The sequence below is a fragment of the Mus caroli genome, unplaced genomic scaffold (assembly GCF_978045245.1).
Source record: "Mus caroli unplaced genomic scaffold, Mus_caroli_1 scaffold_5, whole genome shotgun sequence".
Taxonomy (NCBI): Eukaryota; Metazoa; Chordata; class Mammalia; order Rodentia; family Muridae; genus Mus; species Mus caroli.
The window spans coordinates 94,998,581-95,019,381 of NW_028227260.1; the positions used below are offsets into that span (position 1 = coordinate 94,998,581).

At 44.8% G+C, this 20,801-nt stretch overlaps 1 protein-coding gene across 1 annotated transcript in view; it reads left to right on the forward strand.

Annotated features, from left to right (window-relative positions):
• The window catches only part of Bcap31 (B cell receptor associated protein 31), a 30,917-nt gene extending 13,668 nt beyond the window's left edge, over positions 1-17,249 (forward strand). Inside the window, exons 5-8 of the mRNA XM_021152805.3 lie at positions 13,724-13,859; positions 14,653-14,773; positions 15,457-15,557; positions 16,833-17,249. Of these exons, the coding sequence (XP_021008464.1) occupies positions 13,724-13,859; positions 14,653-14,773; positions 15,457-15,557; positions 16,833-16,871 (397 nt within the window). The 3' untranslated portion in view covers positions 16,872-17,249. The remainder of the gene's footprint in view (positions 1-13,723; positions 13,860-14,652; positions 14,774-15,456; positions 15,558-16,832) is intronic.
• Positions 17,250-20,801: the final 3,552 nt, after the last annotated feature.

Sequence of the window (20,801 nt, forward strand, 5' to 3'; positions counted from 1 at the left end):
AGCTCCCCAGACAGTATTCTTAACCACTGAGCTATCTCTCCAGCCTGATATTGTCTTTCACCTTTGTGGGCACTAGGTATGTTCATGGTGTACATACATATAAACAGAAGAAACATTTATACATAAATAAAATAAATACACTTTAGGAAATTAATGAAAGAGAAAGGTACACAAAACTAAAACTCAGTGTATCTTTATGGGGCATGAATGTAGCTTGCAGTATAGGTCATTGCTCTAGGTGAGATGGCAAGAGGGGCTGAGAAGTGAACATGAAGGAATACCATACTATAAACTTTATAAACACTGCACAGGTAGGCTGCTTTTAAATTCAAGTTTTTTACTTTTATAATAACAGTATAAACAACCCATTGGATAGTTGCACAAAAATATCTTAATGAGATTTTTTTTTATATATTTTAAACTTTTTGTTAAACCAAGATAATAAACAAAATCAGCCCAAGGCTGTGTACGGTCAGAATCATCAGAAATGCCATTCTCTACCCCTACCTCTTATCCCACTACAAGACTTTCAGGGGCAGTAGCACACATGGAGTTGTTATCTCCTGTGACCACAGTATCATCTTTTCGGGTATCTCTTAAGTTTCTTTTTAAGGAAGTATTATTGTATTGATAAATGTGCCCATTGTGATTTACCCTGTATGTATTTTCATATATACTTGCTTGTAAGCAAAATGCACGCTGTGAGTTTCTCCCTCTTAGTGGAAAGCTTTTGGATGCTGAGGTCCATGTTTTCAAATTATGTTTTTCGTGCTGGGGCTTGAACCCAGAGCCTCTTGCACACTAATCCATAACCTCCAGCCCTATATTTTTTGGGGTTTTTTTTGGTCATGTGTTTTTGTTTTGTTTTTTTTGGTTTTTGTTTGTTTGTTTGTTTTTCAAGACAGGGTTTCTCTGTGTAGCCCTGGCTGTCCTGGAACTCACTCTGTAGACCAGGCTGGTCTCAAACTCAGAAATCCGCCTGCCTCTGCCTCCCAAGTGCTGGGATTAAAGGCATGCGCCACCACGCCTGGCTCATGTTTTTTTTTTTTTTTTTTTTTTTTTTTAAGTAGCTTATTGAGATCTGTAAAAACTTCTGCTAAACCCTTCACTGTGAATTCTGCAGTTCTAATGTACAGTTTCCTTTTCTGTTTTAACTGCATTTACTATAGGCAAAAGTTAAATTATAATTTCAGCAGAGCCTTGTCATATGTGGACTATTGTTGATCAAACTGTTAGTACATGGATGTGTAGTAAAACTTCACTTTTGGGTACACAGTTCTGTTTTTCCCCCTTGTACTGAGGATGAAACCCAAGGACTTGTATATTCTTCAGAAGTAGGGTTCTTTAGTTGACAAATGCAGTTCTTTCTAATCTAAATGGATAGCTTCTGATGAAAGTAGATTTTATAACTGATAAGTGGATATTAGCCCAGAAACTTAGAATACCCAAGATACAAGTTGCAAAACACATGTGGATACTTCACTCCTTAGAATGGGGAACAAAATGCTCATGGAACGAGTTACAGAGACAAAGTTTGGAGCTTAGAGGGAAGGAATGACCATCCAGAGACTGCCTCACCTACAGACCTATTCCATAAATAATCCACAAACCCAGACAATATTGTACATGCCAACAAGATTATGCTTACAGGACCCTGATATAGCTGTCTCTTGTGAGGCTATGCCACTGCCTGGCAAATACAGAAGTGGATGCTTATAATCAGCTATTGGATGGAACACAGGGCCCCTAATGGAGGAGCTAGAAAAAGTACCCAAGGGTCTAAAGTGATTTCCAATACTGTAGGAGTAACAACAACATGAACTAACCAGTATGCCCAGAGCTTATGTCTCTAGTTGCATTTGTAGCTGGGGATGGCCTAGTCAGCCAACAATGGGAGGAGAGGACCTTGGTCATTCCAAGATTTTATGACCCAGTATGGGGTAATGCCAGGGCCAAGAAGCAGGATTGGGTGGGTTGGGGAGCGGGGCAGGGGGAGGGTATTGGTATTGAGGACTTTTTGGGAAAGGGGATAGCATTTGAAATGTAAATAAAGAGAATATCTAATAAATTTTTTAAATTAAAAAAAAAAGTAGATTTTATAATCATCCAATATTCCCAGAGTGATACTTGGGGTGGAATGCCATGGAATTCCTGTTGGGGTGCACCATGGAATCTGTTCCTACAGTTATAATCTTATATCTGTTATGTTGATAACTGCTGTTTACTTCTTTTCCTTTGACAAGCAATATAAGGCAAGACAAATGGCTGATTTAACATCTTGCTCAGATTGCTTAAGCAGCCACTATGATCTATGTGCCAGCTGCCTTGTTGTGTCTATAGCACCCTCCTGTGGCTCCATCTAGTCAGGGAAGGGGAATATCTAGTAACATATCTTGTAAAAAGATGCAGCAATCCCAAGGATCGGTGTAGGTTCATCAGTTGCTCATATCTATTTATGTTTCTGGAATTTTGCTAGAAATAAATACATGTCCATGGTCTAAAGGTCAGATTCTATGATAGTGGTTGTAACCCTAAGGAACTTTGATCCTTTTTCAAGTATGAGGGCCTGAGTTCAAATCGTCAGTAATGTAAAGAGCTAAGCATGTCAGTTAAGTGGGCTTATAACTAAACTGCTGTGAGCCAGCAGAGACAGGAGGATCACTGGGGCTTGCTGGCTGCCAACCTAGCTCCAGGTTCATTGAAAGAGTCTGTCTCAAGGGGAGACATGATAGAGTAATAGAGCAGGCCATCACATGTCCTTCCTTGGCCTTTACTGCTGTGCATGGGCATGATTTTACACACACACGGGGCGTGGGGTGCAGAACAGAGGAAGAGACAATATGAATATTGAGGAGAAAACATCCAGAAATTGCAGACTGTGGATATGTTTAGAGTTAAGAGCCTAGCATATGCAAGGCCCTTGACATCATTTTTTAAAAAGAAGCACAAGTTGGGCGGTGGTGGCGCACACCTTTAATCCCAGCACTTGGGAGGCAGAGGCAGGTGGATTTCTGAGTTTGAGGCCAGCCTGGGCTACAAAGTGAGTTCCAGGACAGCCAGGGCGACACAGAGAAACCCTGTCTCACCCCCTCCCCCCAAAAAAGAAGCACAAATAACTAGAGAAATGTCAACCTCCCTTGTAGTCTTATTCTCAGAAATAGCTACAGGTAATATTACAGATGTCTCTGAACTTTGAATTAATTAATTGTTTACTTATTTGAGCTAGACTAGCTTCAGACTGCCAGTAGTCTTCCTGCTTTCTTTTAGAAGTATGTTCTTAAATCTTCCAACAGTGTTGGTTGGCCCTAATAGTAAAATAATAGGCCTTTTATACTTTTGTTTTTGGTCTACCTGTCCTCTTGTATGTAATCCTCTCCAAACCTAGGTACCTTTCTCTTTTAGTTTTGTTTTGTTTTCGAGACAGGGTTTCTCTGTGTAGCCTTGGCTGTCCTGGAACTCACTCTGTAGACCAGGCTGGCCTCGAACTCAGAAATCCGCCTGCCTCTGCCTCCCAAGTGCTGGAATTAAAGGCGTGTGCCACCACTGCCTGGCTTTCGTCTTCCTTCTTCAAGATTGAGTTTCTTCACTGAACCTGGACCTCACTGTTTCAGGTAGTCTGGCTGACCACAGAACTCTAGGGATCTGCCTTTATCCTTCTTCCACCAACTCTGCACTGGGGTTATAGCTATGTGCTACCTCCTCACCTGCTCTTTACATAGCTACTGGGGATCTGAACACATGTCCTCATTATTACAAGTACTTTTAACATTGAGGCATTTCACAAACTCCTCTTACATACTTTTAATGGATGGTAGGTATGTATGTGCATTCATGTGGGCTGTTAAGAGTAATGTAATGTTTCCTGGGTTTTTTTTGTTGTTGTTTGTTTTGTTTTTGTTGTTTGTTTTTTCGAGACAGGGTTTCTCTGTGTAGCCTTGGCTGTCCTGGAACTCACTCTGTAGACCAGGCTGGCCTCAAACTCAGAAATCCACCTGCCTCTACCTCCCAAGTGCTGGGATTAAAGGTGTGCGCCACCACGCCCGGCAATGCAATGTTTCTTTACTGTGTCAAATCTGATTGTGTTATGAAAATTTTTTGTGGAGCTTTTAGCAAAGCATGAAGCACTACTGTATTGCTGGAATGCTTAACAGGAAGGCAAATAAGGTAGCAGAATAGGAGATAACCCTGAATTACCCTTAGTGTATCATGTTTGCGGTAGGGCAGAGAGATGTGCATGTTCTGTGGAAGCAGAGCTGGCCAGCAGACACCTTTTGTTGTTGGGTTTTCTGTGCTAGTATGGGTAGTAGAACAGGAACAAGTCAGGGGACTTGTGTTCCCACACCCATGCTTTTCTCCTAGCAGCTGTGTGGCTTTAAATAACTAGCCTTCTTCTCTCACCCCCAGGTCTTCTCATTTGTTAAACAAGGGCTTATCTAGGATATTGGTCAGCTGCATGGCTATGTGTACAGGGTATGTGTGTTTCTGAGTCTGATATGTTTTATTTGGGTTCGAGCTGAAACCAGGAGGGACCTTAACAATCCTTTTGTTGTTGTTGTTTTTTTTTTTTTTTAACACGACACGGTTTCTCTGTATAGCCCTGGCTGTCCTGGAACTCACTTTGTAGACCAGGCTGGCCTCAGACTCAGAAATCCACCTGTCTGTGCCTCCCAAGTGCTGGGACTAAAGGCGTGCGCCACCACCGCCTGGCTTTAACAATCCTTTATATATGTGGCCCTTTATAAATAGAGGGCACTCAGGAGTGACTGCAATACCCAGAACCCATGTATGACTTAGTTCAGATACCATATTCCTTGTAGTGAATATTCCTTGGAGTTAGGACTGGGTGAATGAGTTTAGCCCACATTCAGCCACAGATCACATAGAAAATGCTCTTTTTCTGGCTTTTGGTAGGCAGGTGTTGACACAGTTTGTAAGCTAAGCTTCACTGCCATGTTTGTGTTAGTCTTGAAAGACTTGTGTGTTAGTGACTATAATAACTTATTACCTTTCATATATCTGAAGATCAGGAAATAAAATGGTAGTGTATGGTTATTAGAGGATCAAAGCTTTTTTTATAGTGATAGAAATTGAACCCAGGGTCGTTTTCATATTAAATAAACTCTTAACTGCGCTTAGACTTTGTTTTACCAAAATGAGACTTTAAATTAGCAAAAATAGGAAAATAAGTTCTCTAAAATGTTACCATCACTTTGTAAGTACGCATGTAGTGTGTGTGTGGGGGGTGGGGGAGGCAGGATGTGTGAGGATATGGAGGCTAGAGGAGGATATCAGATATGTGACCCTGTCACTTTTCATATTATTTTCTCTTGAGACTAAAACTAGGCTGGCCTTCAATGTTTGTGGCAAGCAAGCCCTTGACATCCTCTTGTCTCTGTCCTCCATAGTCCTAGGATTACAGGTGCGTGTGGCCGTGGCCTGCTTTTTACTTGGGGGCTAGCATCTGAATTGAAGTTCTCATGTTAAGCAAGCACTCTTAACCACTGAGCCACCACTCTAGCCCTGTTTATAGTTACACTTTTTTTTTTTTTTGAGACAGGGTCTCATTATGAAGCCCAGGTTGGCCCCAAACTGATAACCCTGATTCACTTGCCTCTGCCTCTCAAGTGCTGGTATTAAAAGCACATACCATCATGCCTAGCACTAACCACTTTTTCTTCTTTTTTTTTTTTTTCCTTTTTTTTTTCTTTTTCTTCGAGACAGGGTTTCTCTGTATAGCCCTGGCTGTCCTGGAACTCACTTTGTAGTCCAGGCTGGCCTTGAACTCAGAAACCTGCCTGCCTCTGCCTCCTGAGTGCTGAGATTAAAGGCGTGTGCCACCACGCCCTGCGCAATAACCATTCTTGACATATACCTTTGCTGTATACTTTTCCAGATCCCTGTATACATAATATAAACTTTATTAGTCATTAAGCATTCTATAGATAAGGTGCATAAATAAAGCTTTACACTTCTGCAAGTAATAAATTGACATTCAGAGGCCTACTTGACTCCTAGAGCTGAAGTTTCACATTTTGAATACTTTGACCACACACATGGAATTTTTTTATCCTTCTGTCTTAGTTAGGGTTTTACTGCTGTGAACAGACACCATGACCAAGACAACTCTTATAAGGATAACATTTAACTGGGGCTGACTTACAGGTTCAGAGGTTCAGTCCATTATCATCAAGGTTGGAGCATGGCAGTGTTCAGGCAGGTCTGGTGGAGGAGAAGCTGAGAGTTTTACATGTTCATCTGAAGGCTACTAGCCAAATACTTGCTTCCAGGCAGCTAGGGTAAGGGTCTTAAAGCCCACACCCACAGTGCCATACCTACTCCAACAGGGCCACACCTTCTAATAGTGCCACTCCCTGGGCCAAGCATATACAAACTATCCCACATGCCATCGTACCTGGAAAATCTACCTCATTTTTAAAAAAAAACAGCCGGGCGTGGTGGCGCACGCCTTTAATCCCAGCACTTGGGAGGCAGAGGCAGGCGGATTTCTGAGTTCGAGGCCAGCCTGGTCTACAAAGTGAGTTCCAGGACAGCCAGGACTATACAGAGAAACCCTGTCTCGAAAAACCAAAAAAAAAAAAAAAAAAAAAACAAAAAACAAAACAGGATCAGGCTTTACCTGCTCATTCCTATAATCCCAGCACCAAGGTGGCAGAGGAAGGAGAATCAAAGCATGTGCAGTGTCAGCCAGGGCTATATAGGGTTAGAAGTTGCCCCTCCAGTAGATTCCACAATCCTCCCTCTACATTTCAGGAAGATGTATACTTCAACAACATTTTACCTTCACATTAATAGTTAATTTCCCAGGGACAGAGGGCATGGCTTACTGGTAGCAGGATTGCCTCTTGTGTACAAGAGGTTTTGTGAGCAAAACCACAAGTTTATTTGTTTATTTATTTATTTTTTTTTTTGAGACAGGGTTTCTCCGTGTCACCCTGGCTGTCCTGGAACTCACTTTGTAGAACAGGCTGGCCTCAAACTCAGAAATCCGCCTGCCTCTGCCTCCCGAGTGCTTCATGCGCCACCACGCCCGACTTACTTTTGTTTTTGGAGACAGGGTTTCTCTGTGTAGCCCTGGCTGTCCTACTAGAACTCCATCTATAGATCATTCTGGCCTCAAACTCAGAGATCCTGGAGTCTCTGCCTCCCAAGTGCTGGGATTAAAGGTGTGGGCTACCTCCTTTCAGCTACTAAATTGAATTTTCAGGCTAGTTTATTGTGAATGCTATTCCAAGATAGCTTATCTCTCCAGCATTGTATGTCTAAATTTCTAACTGGTGAACATATAAAGCCTTTCAGCCTTATTTTTTAATATAAACAGTAGAAAATATCTCTTGGTTGTCATTTTCTTTCCTATGCCTTAGCTAATCTGATTTTATTTGGGCTTCCTGGTCCTTTTTGAGATGTCTGTTTCCCTTGCTCTCTCTTGTGGTTTTGCTTCATTGGGAGGAGCTAGATAGGTCCTAACTGATAGAATGGGGTAGATGGGTTAGAAGAGACAAAGAACAAGATATCTTGATGGTTGGACAGTTATTTAAGAAGTACTATGTCTGCTTAACATTGTGGATTCAGTTGTTTTTTTTTTAAGAGTAGTTTGAAGGAAAGCAGGAGATTCTAGGAATGAAAAGTCATCATGAGAAATGCTGGTATCCTGAACCAAAGCATTAATAGCAGGAGTTGGGTGTAGGGGTGGTGTGCAAGGTGCTGGTGGCTAGGATGTTCGCTCTGAGCATACTGAACATGAGAACCTGGCTGCCAACTAGAAAGGAAGCTCTGGCTGCGTGGTAGTAGTGCACACCTTTGATCCCAGCACTTGGGAAGCAGTGGCAGATGGATCTCTGTGAATTCAAGGCCAGCTTGGTCTCCAGCTAGTTCCAGGACATCCAGGGCTACACAGAGAAATCCTGTCTCAAAAAATGAAATAAGGGGGTGGGATAGGGAGAAAGCTTTGTGGACAGATTGTTTAGGAGGCTTCTGAGGGAAGAACCAATAGATAAGGGGCAGCAGAGTACACTGAGGGGCCAAGCTTGAGAGGACAGGGCAGGCAAGCTGGATTGGGTACAGACAAGACTGAGTGAAAGCAGAGGAGCTGCAAAAGAGAGAAAGAGGAAAGTTGGGAAGATGGAATGCTAGTATTAAGAGAGCCAGGTACAACTCACCCGTGGGGTATGATTTCTGCTAGGCCAAATTCAGAACCCATAGGGTTAGCCTGCTCCTGCCATCTATTTACATGAGACTTGAACCACCACTTTCCTATTTCTTAGGTTTTTTTTTTTTTTCCTGTGATATATACTATGCTTGAAAACCACTACGTTAACCCTGTCTCTGAACCCAGGAACTGAGGGTGCAGTGTCCTGCTTTATACTTTGTGTCTTGTGCAATTTTCATGGAAAACACAGAATTATACAGTTGTCATTGTCACCATCTTAAGTAGTGTTAAGAAACTTTCCTATTCCTCGGTAACCTCTAGAAGTCTCCTTTTCAGATCTGAAACTGTACCATGATACAGCCTGTGGGTATTCCTCGTCTCTCAAGGACCACTACCACAGAAGAGTCACTCTTACCCTTTGTGTCCACTGGCAGAAAAGCCTCTTCTTCTCTTCTACTAGCCTTGTTCTATCTAGTTTACTGTGCCCTGGCCATGGGATCTTTATGACATGTCTCTTTGGGCATAGAGACTTGACATAGATCCTTGATGTTGTGATCCCAGAAGTCTCTGCTCTACTCTCTGTCATGAGTCAGCCATGTAGGTCTCTTTGGATAACCTTGAGTGTTTACACCCCCTTTTCTTTTTTGTTTTGTTTTGTTTTGTTTTTGTTTTTGTTTTTCTTGATCGTGTCTGGCTCGTCCTTATTTTAATGATTGCTGAGAGGGTGGGGCAGTGGAACCCTTAGTACTACCACTTTTTATTATCTGAAGTCTTACCTGGATATCTCCTAGTTGTGGTTCCTTGACAGGGTGGGCACCTCATCTTTTCTTCCAATAGTTGAGGCATATTCAGAGTCCCAAGTTTATGGCCATACTGTAGGACTCTCCTTGACTGTGACATCATGAAATTAGCAGGTGGCCCTCTGTTTCTTAGACTGTGACAGCATGAAATCAGCAGGTGGCACTCTGACACCAAAGTCCTACTTGACATGGGGCAGAAGTATAGCGGAGCTAGTGTATACAACTTAATGTCTGCAGGGGTGGTTTCTCAGCTGAGGCTGTTCTGGACCATACCATAGAAGCTTTCAGTTGGGACTTGCTTCTTTTTCCCACTTGTTCATGTCTTTCTCTTGTATGCTAACTGGGGCATATAGGTGAAAAGTGCCTGTGAAGCCTTGACTCTTTACTTAATGTGCTTGACCTCTTTCTTAGAGGCCAGAGAGAGAGATTCAGTTTCTCCTGCCTTCTCTTGTGTACTCAGCCTTTTTATAAAAGCATGATAGCTCTACTTAGCATCCAAGAACATTTTTACCAGGAATTCCAAGTTGAGTTCAGGTATTTGTCTGCCAAGGACACATCTGTATCCCGTTAAGTTTTGTTTTCTGGGCTTTGTATCTCTGCTTGGATTCACTTAATATAAACCCTGAGCTGTTGTGTCAGTGGCTACTCTAGATCTTGAGGAACTTTCTTTGGCTCTTTGGTTTTCACCTATGCTTTGTTAGTGTTTGTTTTGTTTGTATTCAAGTCAGGGTTTCGCTGTGTAGTCCTGGTTGTCCTGGAACTTGCTCTGTAGACCAGGCTGGCCTTGAACTCAGAGTGTTGAAATTACAGGTATGCACCACCACCGTCCGGCCTCACCTATGCTTTTTAACTGAATAGGTATAAACAGTTAATCTAGGTAAGTCTTCAGGAGATAAAACAGATTGATGCTATTTATGCAGGAATAGAAGCCATGAAGTGGTCATTTCTGATTTCTTTTTTTTTGTTTTTTTTTTTTTTGTTTGTTTGTTTGTTTGTTTTTTGAGACAGGGTTTCTCTGTATAGCCCTGGCTGTCCTGGAACTTACTTTGTAGACCAGGCTGGCCTCGAACTCAGAAATTCGCCTGCCTCTGCCTCCCAAGTGCTGGGATTAAAGGTGTGTGCCACCACGCCCAGCTCATTTCTGATTTCTGTAAGCTGTTATGTTTTTGGATTAGAGTATGGCAGTTCTGAAGTTTGTTCCTGTTTACCATATGCCTCACTCAGTTTCAGAGGCTTGACAAATGCCATATAGAGAACAATGGAGAGAATACTTGAGAGACTATTAAGTGGGAAAGCAGTAAAATGTTCCAGAAGACTGGTTTCTTGGGCTGGCAAATGATGGCCAGCACACTAGGAAGGGCCAAATCTCTCCTGCCAGGTCCCTAAAGTTTGGGGTGGAGGCCAGAGCTTGGGTCTCTCATCAGCTTGAGGTAGTGAATCAAATGTCCCATGTGGCTTCTCAGCTGCTACTTCAGCCACAAGTCCAGCTTGCTCACTGACAGAGTCTGAGCCAGCATCCTCCTGCTGCTGTCTTTTATCTCTGTTAGATAGGAGGATGAGTGCTATATCAGTTTATGCCCCACCCCAGCCCTCACTGCCAGGCTGCCGGGTAGACATGGGTTTAACAAGAAAAAGGCTTGGACCTGACGAGCAGCCTCAAACATACTCCTTCACTTGTCAGGGAGTGTTCCCTGTTCCAGGAGTGAAATTAGGTCACCTGGAAAGTTTCTTTTCATTGTACTAGTCTGGGGGAGTAGAGATGACAAGTATAGGGCCCAGCCTAAAGGTGTTTATAGCCTGATAGGAGAATTAGATGACTAAATATCCTGAGAAAGTGAATACAAGAGCCTGTCGTGTTTTGGGGGCTGCTGTGGGAACACTACAGGCTACGTACCTCCCCAATAGGAAAGACTTTCCAGAGGGAGGTGATGGTTGAGGCATTACTCTCACACAGTGGCTCAACCAGAGGAGCAACTGGTCAAATTTGTCAGCTCTGGAGTGGATGGGATCTCTGTACAGATGCCAGCAGGGAAGAAGCACCAGGCACTGACCATGGGATGGCTAGAGAACATCCTTTCTAAACTTGACAAGGAAAGTATTGATAGTGACTTGGAGTAAGGAACAAGGAGGACAGAGCCTCTACCACAAAAACACACTTGATAGCAGGTTCTGATGGAGTAAGGGAAGACCTATCTTGATGGGCTATGTTTGGAGTGTTTGTGTAACATCACAATCTGATGTTTAGTAGGTTGTTATGAGTCTGGTGGCAGGTAAACCCTTTAGGGAATAAAGCTAGCTGGAGGAAAATACAGACTGCAAAGTAGACATCTGAGGAAGAGTTTACCAGATGGAAGACCTCTTAAAACCAACTTGTCAGTAGCAGCATATGTTACAGAGTGCACATCATGTGAAAACTCAAGTGGTTGAAGGATGAAGCAGTTAGAGGGCAAAGGCAGGGAAGGAAAGAAGACGGACTTAAGAGGAAATGGCAAGAAAATTACCCACAATCAACCCTGGATGGATTAGAGGCCTAGCTCCAACACAGGTGATATGAAAGAACTGTCAGTGTATGTGTTGGGGGTGCAATTAGAGTGCTTGCCATTGGTGGCCAGCTAGGGTGCCCTGGGACAGAGGTGGGGAAAATGTCCATGACAGTTGGCCAGAGGAAGAAAAATCAGGGCCAGGTTGGCAATGTGATTGTCTTGTTAATGGGTGCAAATCAAATGCCAGACTTGTGAGCAGACACTGCTGTTGGTTTTTGTGGATGCTATATTCTGTGAGTATTGTGCACTCTCCAGGAAACCCTAGTTCACAATATCTGAGGAAGGTTTACAAAAGCACGAACAGAGTTGTACTGAGACTGTTGTTCCTGGTGGGACTGCCTTTCTAGCTGTGGCAGTCATTTACCAGCTGGCTGGCTTCCCTTAGTAACTGGGGTGACAGCTGTGGACACTCCCTAGCAGCCATTTGCCTGGCCAGATAGGGGTGGCAAGCCTTGGTTTATTCACTCATCTTTGCTAGGACTCAGCAGTGCCCATGGGTCCCATCTCTACCACTAGGTGGCACACATGCTCCTCCCCTCATTTCTAGCTGTGGGGAGGGCCTTCTTAAACTTTACAGGAACCAGTTCAGGAATCAGGAAGCCTCGGTGCTGGGAGTTGGGGCTAGTCATACTTGCCTTTCTTATTGGTGTCTCTCTAATTTCGGGCCACTGTCTGTCATGCTCATGACTTCTTGCTGGCTGCTTAGGTGCTTGGTAGCTTCTACTTTCAGGGCTCCAGCCCAGTGGGGAGCAGGCTGGTGGGCAGCTCTGGGCTGAGGCAGGGAAACCTGAGCTCTAGGCCACGAGGTCTAGGCCGCTAATTTTAGAGAGCACATGTCACTGGAAACTCTCCTCTCATGCCAGGAATCAACAGCTTGGCTCTCTCTGTGCCACCAGGGACCCCTGGCTGCTTCTACCAAAGCTGGACCCATAGAGTCCCTCTATTCCACATGTGCATTCCCCAAAAGGGTTCTACTTAGAGCCCTTCAGAGCCTGGACTGAAGCTGAGAAGAAAGCTCACCTGTTCTGTGCTTTTGGTTCCCTTGCCTGCCCAGGCTGCAGATGGGAATGAGAAGAGTCTAACAATGCATGATAGGACCAGAGAGGCCAGCCCTCGAGCAGGCCAAGACTACTGCCACTCTTCTAAGCAAGCACTTCTGTTGACTGTTGAAGTGCCCTGGAAGAGGCATCAAGCATGTTTTCTTCTGTTTTCCCAAGCCTCTGCATGCACTTTGCCTGACTCCAAGTACTGTGGCTAGATTTTCCGAGGCATGTGCGCAAGTACTCCCCCTTCTTGGCTGCCTGAGCAGTGACTTTCTCAAGGCTGTAGCAAGTCCTCCTGTCCTCTCTCTGCTCATTTAGTTTATTGTTCAGGGTCCAGTGCTTATCCCTACCCACTTACCTGTTTACCTTTACAGCTGTTTAAGATAGGCTACAGGTACCTGTGTCTTGATTCTTTTTTCTGTGTCCCAAGTAGTTAATGACAGGCTCAGTTTGAGTGCTATTATATAACAGATACATTGTTCCACCTAGTTATAATATGTATGGGAAGGATATTTGGAGAAGGGTTTTTTTCTACTCATGTTGGGACCTGGAAGCTGAGAGAGTATGCTTCCCAATGTAGGTTTTGGAGTCCAGTAGATGGGAATTGGAATTATAGTTATGAATATTTCTGCCTCCTAGACATTTCTTTAACTTAGATACATTGCTTCACCCTGCTCAACTTTGTTTTGTTTTGTTGTTGTTGTTGTTTGTCAAATGAGAGTAACAGTAGTAATTACCTCATGAAGTAGCTATGACGAATTCACTTGGCATGTTGGAAGTGTCCAAATTTATTATCTTAACATTGTTCTCCTAGGGAGGCAAGCCTGGCCTCGCAAGAAGGAAAACAGGGCTGAGGCTTGGTTAGCACATCTAGGCCCTCACCTGAAAAGTGCTGGTGTTCCAAGACCTATTGCTATATAGCTAGGCCGTGCCTGAGTGTGCTCTTGCTTCTGATCACTGCCTGAGATACTTCCCAGAGCCCAATGCAGCTGGTTTTTTTTTTTTTTTTTTGGTGGGGGGGGAATGGCAGAAGCCAGTTCCTGGGCCCTACTTTGTGTTGCCAGGTCCAGGCTGGAGGCAGGGTAGGCAGGTAGCAGCCAAGAAGAGTTCTTGCCAGGCCCTTTGCTCTCATGCTTCTCACTTTCCCCTTCTTTTTGTAAACAATGGCAGCCTGCTTAGACGCCTGGTGACTCTCATCTCCCAGCAGGCCACACTGCTGGCCTCCAATGAAGCCTTTAAAAAGCAGGCAGAAAGTGCCAGTGAGGCGGCCAAGAAATACATGGAGGAGAATGATCAGCTAAAGAAGGTAAGTCTGCCCCTACAACCTGAGTGGGATGTCCAGAGCCATAGTGCTAGTGGCTCATCTCTAAGAACCCACAGTAGTTACTATTAGGCTAGGGCCTGTGTGATAATACTGGTCCCTGAAGGGGTTTTTAGTGGGTAGGGTGTGCCTATTGAAACGATCCAGGATGACTCTGGTGCCTTCTTTTCATTCATGAGGACACAGCAGAGGAAGAGGGTATTACCATGTTGTCTCCATATGCTGGTTCCAGTGGCAGTTGTTTTGTATTGTTTTGTCTTTTTTTTTTTTTTTTTTAATGAGAATGACTCTCTAAGGACAGAGACCTGTGGTAAAGTAGGCCCTTATTCTTTAGAAGTTAGTTGTCAGTTGCAACCCTTTATAAACATGGGGCTGATGGATCCCTTGGTATTAGGGAAGAATCAGAGACCAACTTGTTGGTCTATCAGAGGATCTGTAGTATAAGCAAGCTGGGAAGGAGAGTGATGGTTTAGAGATTGGTGGGGTGCAGTTGAATATAAACAAACTTTGGAGTCATTGGCTGTAGTGAAGCTGCAAGAGTCAGGGAAGAGAAGGAATAGGCGTAGTTCTTTAGGTTATCTGGGCTGAGAGCTCCAGGTGACAGCAAGTTGAGTTACTGGTTAGATGGTAAACATAGTGCCATTGAACTTTTTTGGTGGGAAAGTAGGTCTAGGGACTGGGGTAGGCAGAGTATAAATGAATTTGCAGCAGGTACTTCTTTCTGGACCTTCACCTTCACTTCCTTCTGAATAACCCAGGTGCTTGGCACTTTCCCTAGGGAGCTGCCGAGGATGGAGACAAGTTGGATATTGGGAATACTGAAATGAAGTTAGAGGAGAACAAGAGCCTGAAGAATGACCTGAGGAAGCTAAAAGATGAGCTGGCTGGCACCAAGAAAAGTGAGGATGGCTGTCCTATTACACCCAGAAGCTCCACTGTCCATTGATGCCCCCATGGATCAAGTATCAATAGCACACTTCACATGAAAGCTCAAGAGTTGGGTGGAAACAAACACATAGTACCCAAATGTGATCAAACAAGTTCACTGCTAGAGCATCTTTGAGTAGGCCCTGGAGAAGCCCTAACAACTGTTGTGCATGCTTTAGTAGTGCTCACTAGGGGTTTCCCATTAAGACAGGCAGGCATGGGGGAGGCCCAAGATGCCTTGGAGCCGAAGAACAAAAAAGTGTCAGAAAGAATTTGATCCATCCTCCTTCACTTCTAGATTAATTTCAGACTCATTCGGCACTGTAGGTGTTGGCCAATGTCACTAGGAGTCTTAATGGTGGGATTTTGCTCATTGCCTCTCACTGCCAGCCAGTTAAAAGGTTACCCCTTCTGGAAACCGTTAGTGTTCCCAGAGGGCTAATGCTGACTTTTTATTCCATCTAGCTGTTGGGTTATCCATCCTTACAACTCTCCACGAGTGGTTTGTAAAGGCAGAAACATTGACAAACATTGGAACCTTATCAGTATAACTTCTCTTGCCACAGATTTACAGTAGTTTCCCATGTTTTAAGCAGGTAGGGTTTTTTTTTTTCCCTAAATAATCTTTTGATCTCTTCCTGTATTCATTTGTTAGAACTTGAGAAAGCTGAAAACGAGGCTCTGGCTATGCAGAAGCAGTCTGAGGGCCTTACCAAAGAATATGACCGCCTGCTGGAAGAGCATGCCAAACTGCAGGTCAGTGTTTCCCTTTCTGTAGGTACAAGTTAGGGTCAGGGTCCTACAGCACAGTTCTAGGGTACTAAGGAGCCTGTTGCCTCCTTTGTTGTTGTGTGTAGGCTTAGAGCAGACCCAGCTGTCAGAACCCTTCATGTAGGAGGTGTGGCATGGTACTAGATGGTGGGCTAAAACCTGCAAAGCTCAAGGGCAGCCCTTGTCAGTAGATTTACTCTCTGCTCTGAGCCTTTCCTACCGTAAATCCAGTCTCAAGCCCCTAAAGAGGGGTTATTTAACATTCTAAGACATCCCAGCTTTGGTGTCCTATTTCATTAGGAGCATACATGGGAAAGCTGAGTGTGGTGGCCACACCCAAAACGCTAGTACTTTAGAAAGCTGAGACTGGAAAGTTGAGAAAATTCCAGGTCAGCCTAGGCTACATACTAAGACCCTGCCTCAGAAAACAAAAACCCCTCAATAATGTAGAGACCTACTTTTGTCCACCTCTCCTGTGGGATGGGGCAGGGGGAAAGGTAATGTTTGGCAAAGTCTGAAGTAAGTGAGGAGAAAGACTCAAAGGTCATCCTACCTGCTAAGTACTAGTTGTTGATCTGAGTTTTCAGGCTAGGCTCACAACTCCAGATCTGGCTGGAAGCTCAGGTGGTCAGGAAGGTAAGTAGAAGGAGCCAAGTAAAGATCCCTAGATTTGTTTGGTTTATATCAGGTAGTGGGTAGGAGGAAGGGCCCAGCCCCACAGGGAGTGCCTTGTCCCTCAGAATATACCAGGCTATCTGGGCAGGACTTAGGGGTTGGGTCTGTGTGTCCATGCACGTGTCCATACATGTATAATGGACACCAGAGGATAACCTTGGGTTATCACTCCTCAGGAGCTATCCATTTTATTTTATAAAACCAGGTATCTCATTTGCCTAGTTTACAATGTAGACTTGTTACCTAGCTATAGGAATCTTAACTGATCTGCCTCTCCAGCTCTGAGATTACCAGTATGCTCTACATCTGACTTTTTATGTGTTCTGGGATTGAACCCAAGTCCTCATACTTTTATGGCAGATACTATCTCCCAACTCCCAAGGATTTGGGTTTTAACTGGAATGTACACAATTGTGAAAAGGCCCTAAATTGGGACTTAAAAACTAGCCTGCTGTGTGCTCTGGAGGTTGTCTTGGTTCTGCTCCCATTGCAGTAGAAGAGAGCTGCAGGGGACTCCTCCAACTGCCAGTCTTTCCAGGCCCTGTTAACTTCATTTGGGGGGGGGGTGTTTCTTTCCTTTTCCAGGCATCAGTACGTGCTCCCTCAGTCAAGAAGGAGGAGTAAAGGCTTGGTGTTTCCCTGCCTGCCGCTGGCTTCTACCTGATCCATGCTTACTGCTTCCTTGGAGCCCAGACTATCCCTCTGGTACTTGGGTTTATTCCCTACTTCCCCAATTTTCTTCCATGGCTTATAGATCATTATTTTGGCACCATTACACATACTGCTCTTATACCAAAAGGGACCTGATTGTTGTTTATTCAGAGTACTTTTGCCACTGTTCTGCCTGGCTAGGGCACTTTCCACTCCTGGAAGTGTGAAGAGCACTGGTGACCTGGCCCACAGTTTGAACCCCTTTTTATTTTGCAATGTATCCTAAAGGAGGCTGCTGTGAAGCAGGTCAACTGTTTTATCCTGAGGGGAATAAATGTTGTTATGTTATAAGGTGTTTGTGTCTGACTGAGGCTTTGGGAATGATTCTGCTGCTCCTCTTTCAAAGTTTAAGAGTGCCCAGGAAGGCTGCAGATGCTCAGTGTGGCACTTTTCTTATCTTGAGCTGTTTCTTATTCTCTGAAGACCAGACTCACACTTGCTGTCAAAGCTCCTGCTCTCTGCCTCCGCCCTACCGCCTCCCTTCAAGTTAGGACAACTCTGCTTTATGGCTCTTGGGGAGTGTCTGTCTTGTCAGTCTCCCTGGGAGTTGGCAACTGTCTGGGAAGCCTGGTAAACCAGCAGGACTTCCTGGTGCCTTCTCTGAGTTCCTATTCATCACATTCAGGACAGATAGAATGTGGCAGAGTGCCACCAGTCACTCCCTGCCCAACCCCCTCCTGAAGGTTTACAGCATGACCTCTGACTAATGCTGACTGGGAAAGGAGACTGTCCTTGGCAGTGACCTAGAGCTTGCTACTGCAGAACAAGGCAGTGGAGAGGGGCTTCAAGGCAGTAGAGAAGGGACTGCAGAGTGCTTGGGTCTTTGCTACATACCAGCCCTGAAGAGTTACTAGATAAGGTTTTGCTTCTGCACTGGCTTACTTTGCTGACAGGTCCATGACCTCACTGCTTACTTCCTTAGAGCAAGATGAGCCTGTAGCTAGGCTGCTCTCTAGCAGGGCACAAGAAAGGGTCTACCCTTGATCAGGTGCTTATCACCCTTGCCCTGTGAAGACTGGGTGAAGGGATTATGGGAGCAGGTTAGAAGTGTCTTGGAATTGGAGTGACTCCTGAAGATGTTGTCAGCTAACTATGTTCCTACTCCTGTCTGACCTGTATGGGACTAGGCCAAGCAGCTGCCTTCTCAAGCATTCTGTCACTCTTCCCCACCCTCAAAGCATGGCTGCCCTGTGAGGAGTCCACCCCCTTCCCAGCAGTTTAGAGGTAGTGCCTATGGGGGCAGGAGCATTCAGGTAACACCCTCTGGTTGCTATGCCAAGGCTTAGGACTAGTCCACTTTTCCAGGAAGTGTTCTTTGGGCTTCCCTGAGCTTGCTTGTCTGTGCTCTGGAAGGCCAAAGTCCAGATCACCTCTCCTGCCTTTCCACTCTGACCCTGGCCACTACCCTCTCTGGCCCAGCTTCTGGGGTACCTACCCTGTCTGATTGTTTGCCACTCCATTTTTTCAATCTACTTGGACTTTTTTATCTCAGTTTCTTAAACCTTTGTATAGGAGCAGGTGTCCTCAGCAGATACGAATCTATTGTAGCACCCAGTTAAATAGCACATTTCTGTGAAGTTGCCTTGTATGGTGTCATCACCATTTTCTGTCTCTGAAGTTGACTGGTTGCTGAGAAGGCCTTTAGCCTGAAGGAGAACTGAGAGCTCCTTTTTCATGGGTGGAGTTAGTTGAGAGAAAGGGTGGTGTGAGGCCAGGTGGGTGTTCTAGTAGACCTGAGGAAGATCTTCTGCAGCTGAAGAGAACATGCTGAGATTTAAGGATAAGAGTAAACAGGAGTTTGGGCCAGAGCAGAGGCCTGTAAAGAAAGACAAACTGAAGATGAGTGCTGAGAAGAGGGCAAGGAGGCTACAGTCTGTCCCAAGTGATGACTGCTTCCTGCTCTGCATGGAACAGAACCACTTTGCACCGAACAGAACTAGTGTTGTCTGGTTGCCATCCCTCCTGTGGGGCCACATACTCATCAGAAGCTGCCCTCTGTGCACTAGGCCCCACCCTTCCAAGACCTGTCCTCTATAACTTTTTTTATATTGTGGTAAAGCGTAAATGTATATACTTATAATACATCCTAAAACATCTTCACCATTTTTTTTTTTTTTTTTTGGTTTTTCGAGACAGGGTTTCTCTGTGTAGTCCTGGCTGTCCTGGAACTCACTCTGTAGACCAGGCTGGCCTCGAACTCAGAAATCCGCCTGCCTCTGCCTCCCGAGTGCTGGGATTAAAGGCGTGCGCCACCACGCCCGGCCATCTTCACCATTTTTAAGCACATAGTTTTGATGCCATTAAGCATTTACATATGTAGAACTTGGTGTTTTTAAACCCCAGCCCCTGGTCTGGGGTTAAGCCTCATCATTCTACTTAGTCTCTAGATTACTGTTCTAGGAGTTATTTGTGAGTAGAATCATACAGTGTTCCTATTTCACCAATCATCATGTCCTTCAGGGTCATCCATACAACATATAACTCAATTCCTTTTTCAGGCTAACTAAAATTACATTATGTTAATAAGCCATAACTTGATCATTCATTCATCATGTACATATTTGGGTCTCTCCCTTCCTCCATTGGGCATTGAACCTAGTGTTCTACATGCTAGGCAAGTGTTTTACTTTTGGGCTGCATCTCCTGCTCTTTATGTGTTTCAAGACAATCTTCATAGTTTGTCCAAGATGGCTTTAAACTTGCCCTGTAGCCCAGGAAGACATTGGTTTTGCAATTCCCCCTTGCCATAGCCCCCAAATAGCTGGAATGGTCAACTCCACCTCAGCTGGTGCCTTTAGCAATCGTGGGAGTTAAACCCAGGGCCTTGTATAGCTAAGTAGCTGCTCTGTCATTGATTGTATCTTGTATCTTCAGTGTAAGGAAAGCCTTGAGCTCACTCTGCAGCACGTGCAGCCTTGAACTTTTGATCCTCCTGCTTCAGCCACCTAAGTAGCTGGTTTGACAGGCCTTTGCTACCTGGCCTAGTTGACTTTTTGAATTCCCATGTTCTAAATGAGGCTTTTGCATGTTGCCCGAGGCCACTCTTATCTGGGTCCCTATAATCTCTGCCACACAGTGAGCTATATATAGCACCATCATCTTTGACCCTTGAAGGCCAATCAGGGCCCAGGATGTTATATGTTGCTGAGTCTTCCTCTGTATCCACTTAAGCTCCACCCTCAGCCTTTCCAGACTCAGGACTAATGTGGTAAGTACTTCAGAAGTTTTAGCTCCAGGCCAGACTTTCTAGAACGGCAAAGTCCTGTGTCCATTTGCCAACCAGAGATCTCTACTTGGATGACATTTCCCAGATGACATGCCCAAAGCCCAATTGTCCCCATCACAGGACCTGGCAGCACCGTTCTTCCTGTGGCTCAAGCCAAATCTCTTGGTGTTTTCATCTTGACTCCTCAATCCTGCATCATGTCATCCACAGCCCCTTCTGGTCATGCCAGGAAAGACCCCAATCCAAAGAATCTCCCCAACCTAGCTCCAGTGTCACTGGACAGGTCCAGATGCTGATGCCTAGTCCCTGGTTCATTGCCCCAGCTTACCTCTTATTATCTGTGATCCTAGTGTGCCATTTACTTTTAGATCTTGGAAGGCCACTTGCACTCAAACATACTTCTCTTTTGATCTACCTACCTCAATATCTCAAGTTCAGGGCTTATAGGCATGAGCCATGGTGGTTGGTTTAGAAAAATTCTTAGCCGGGCGTGGTGGCGCACGCCTTTAATCCTAGCACTTGGGAGGCAGAGGCAGGCGAATTTCTGAGTCGAGGCCAGCCTGGTCTACAGAGTGAGTTCCAGGACAGCCAGGGCTACACAGAGAAACCCTGTCTCC